The sequence below is a fragment of the Chaetura pelagica genome, unplaced genomic scaffold (assembly GCF_000747805.2).
Source record: "Chaetura pelagica isolate M959 unplaced genomic scaffold, ChaPel_1.0 scaffold12, whole genome shotgun sequence".
Classification (NCBI taxonomy): domain Eukaryota; kingdom Metazoa; phylum Chordata; class Aves; order Apodiformes; family Apodidae; genus Chaetura; species Chaetura pelagica.
In genome coordinates this window covers 1352807-1354823 of record NW_009952801.1, presented here as the reverse complement: position 1 = coordinate 1354823, position 2017 = coordinate 1352807, and the positions used below count along the sequence as shown (strand labels likewise).

At 50.7% G+C, this 2017-nt stretch overlaps 1 protein-coding gene across 1 annotated transcript in view; it reads left to right on the top strand.

Annotated features, from left to right (window-relative positions):
• The window catches only part of DLX5 (distal-less homeobox 5), a 30797-nt gene extending 29542 nt beyond the window's left edge, over positions 1 to 1255 (top strand). Inside the window, exons 3-4 of the mRNA XM_009994973.1 lie at positions 66 to 191; positions 567 to 1255. Coding sequence (XP_009993275.1) covers positions 66 to 191; positions 567 to 899 — 459 coding nt within the window. The 3' untranslated portion in view covers positions 900 to 1255. The remainder of the gene's footprint in view (positions 1 to 65; positions 192 to 566) is intronic.
• The last annotated feature ends 762 nt before the right edge of the window (positions 1256 to 2017 follow it).

Sequence of the window (2017 nt, the reverse complement as noted above, 5' to 3'; positions counted from 1 at the left end):
CCGAGCGGGCATTAAAAGTGTCGGTTTCCCTCCCCCTTCCCTCTTTGCCTCTCCTCTCCTCCCAGGTGAAAATTTGGTTTCAGAATAAAAGATCCAAGATCAAGAAGATCATGAAGAACGGGGAGATGCCTCCAGAGCACAGCCCCAGCTCCAGCGATCCCATGGCCTGCAACTCTCCACAGTCGCCCGCAGTTTGGGAACCTCAGGGCTCATCCCGCTCCCTCAGCCACCATGCCCACGCACATGCTCACCCTCCAAACTCCAACCCGTCCCCTGCATCCAGCTACCTGGAAGGCTCCAGTTCCTGGTACCCTGCTGCCAACTCCATCAACTCCCACCTCCAACCCCACAGCTCCCTACAGCACCCGTTAGCGCTGGCCTCTGGGACAATTTATTAGAGTCTGACCCTTTTTTTTTTTTTTTTTTTTTTCCCTTGGACTCCCGTGTTTTGCTGTTAAGGAATAATAACAAAAAGAATGCATATGGGGAATTTTTAAAAGGGAAAACAAAACAAAACAAAAAGATTAAAATGTGTAAAGCTTGTGCATGTAACTTATTCCTCCCAGGTGAAAATTTGGTTTCAGAATAAAAGATCCAAGATCAAGAAGATCATGAAGAACGGGGAGATGCCTCCAGAGCACAGCCCCAGCTCCAGCGATCCCATGGCCTGCAACTCTCCACAGTCGCCCGCAGTTTGGGAACCTCAGGGCTCATCCCGCTCCCTCAGCCACCATGCCCACGCACATGCTCACCCTCCAAACTCCAACCCGTCCCCTGCATCCAGCTACCTGGAAGGCTCCAGTTCCTGGTACCCTGCTGCCAACTCCATCAACTCCCACCTCCAACCCCACAGCTCCCTACAGCACCCGTTAGCGCTGGCCTCTGGGACAATTTATTAGAGTCTGACCCTTTTTTTTTTTTTTTTTTTTTTTCCCTTGGACTCCCGTGTTTTGCTGTTAAGGAATAATAACAAAAAGAATGCATATGGGGAATTTTTAAAAGGGAAAACAAAACAAAACAAAAAGATTAAAATGTGTAAAGCTTGTGCATGTAACTTATTGCATTTCAAAGGAAACCCTTTTTTATACAATACGGACATTTTTTGGCTCAGCTGTGGACACTATCAATGGTGCCTTGAAATCTATGACCTCAACTTTTCCAGAGACTTTTTTTCAATGTTATTTTAACCCTGTAAATAATTGTAGATAGAGGAATTAAACTGTATATTCTGAATCAAATAAAATTATTTCGACCACGAGAAACGTTTCCAAACCACCCCTTCTTCTGTTCATATGAAGGGAGAAAATCAGAATAATTAATAATAATAATGCCAATCTGCTTGCAGAGAGCGAGTGAGGAGAAGGGGGAATTTTGAGGGGCCCGATGCTGGGCTCTCCTGTTCGGTCGCTGCGCTGTGCTGGGCCACTGCAGCCAGGGCGTGTCGGGAGGATCTGACCCCCGTAGGTCCCCACGGGCCAGCCGAGGGCAAGGATGCTCCCTCCCCACTGGAAGAGGGGCTTTTCCAAGACCGCAAGCACCTTAACCGCACAATGGTACAAGCTGAAGTGAAAGCTGCCCATCCTGACGCTAGAAAGCAAATCTCTCACCATAATCCTTTCCTGAGAGCAATTAGCGTCGAGAGCTGCACGCTCTCATCAGTCGCCCGTGTGCGCTCGGCTAATTATACAAATTACGTTTCCGTCAAAGGGAGCCCATAAATATGAGAAAAAGGATAAAATGAGGGCCCCGCTCCCCTTGCTCCTGGCAAAAGCCTGCGGCGGCTCCGGCTGAAGGAGGGACTTCGCGGAGGTACTTTTTTTTAAATCTCTGTCTACACGTTTTAGGGAAAAAAAGCCGGGCGGCGGAGACATCCCAAGCGCGGCCCGGTGTCCCGGGGAGGGGACGGGGATGCGGCACCAGCGGGGCCCCGTGCGCTGCCCACGGCGCTCGGCGCACCGGCCTGGCGGCCCGTACCGAGCGTGGGCCCCGCTCCCAGCAGAGGCACCGGGTTTTCCCC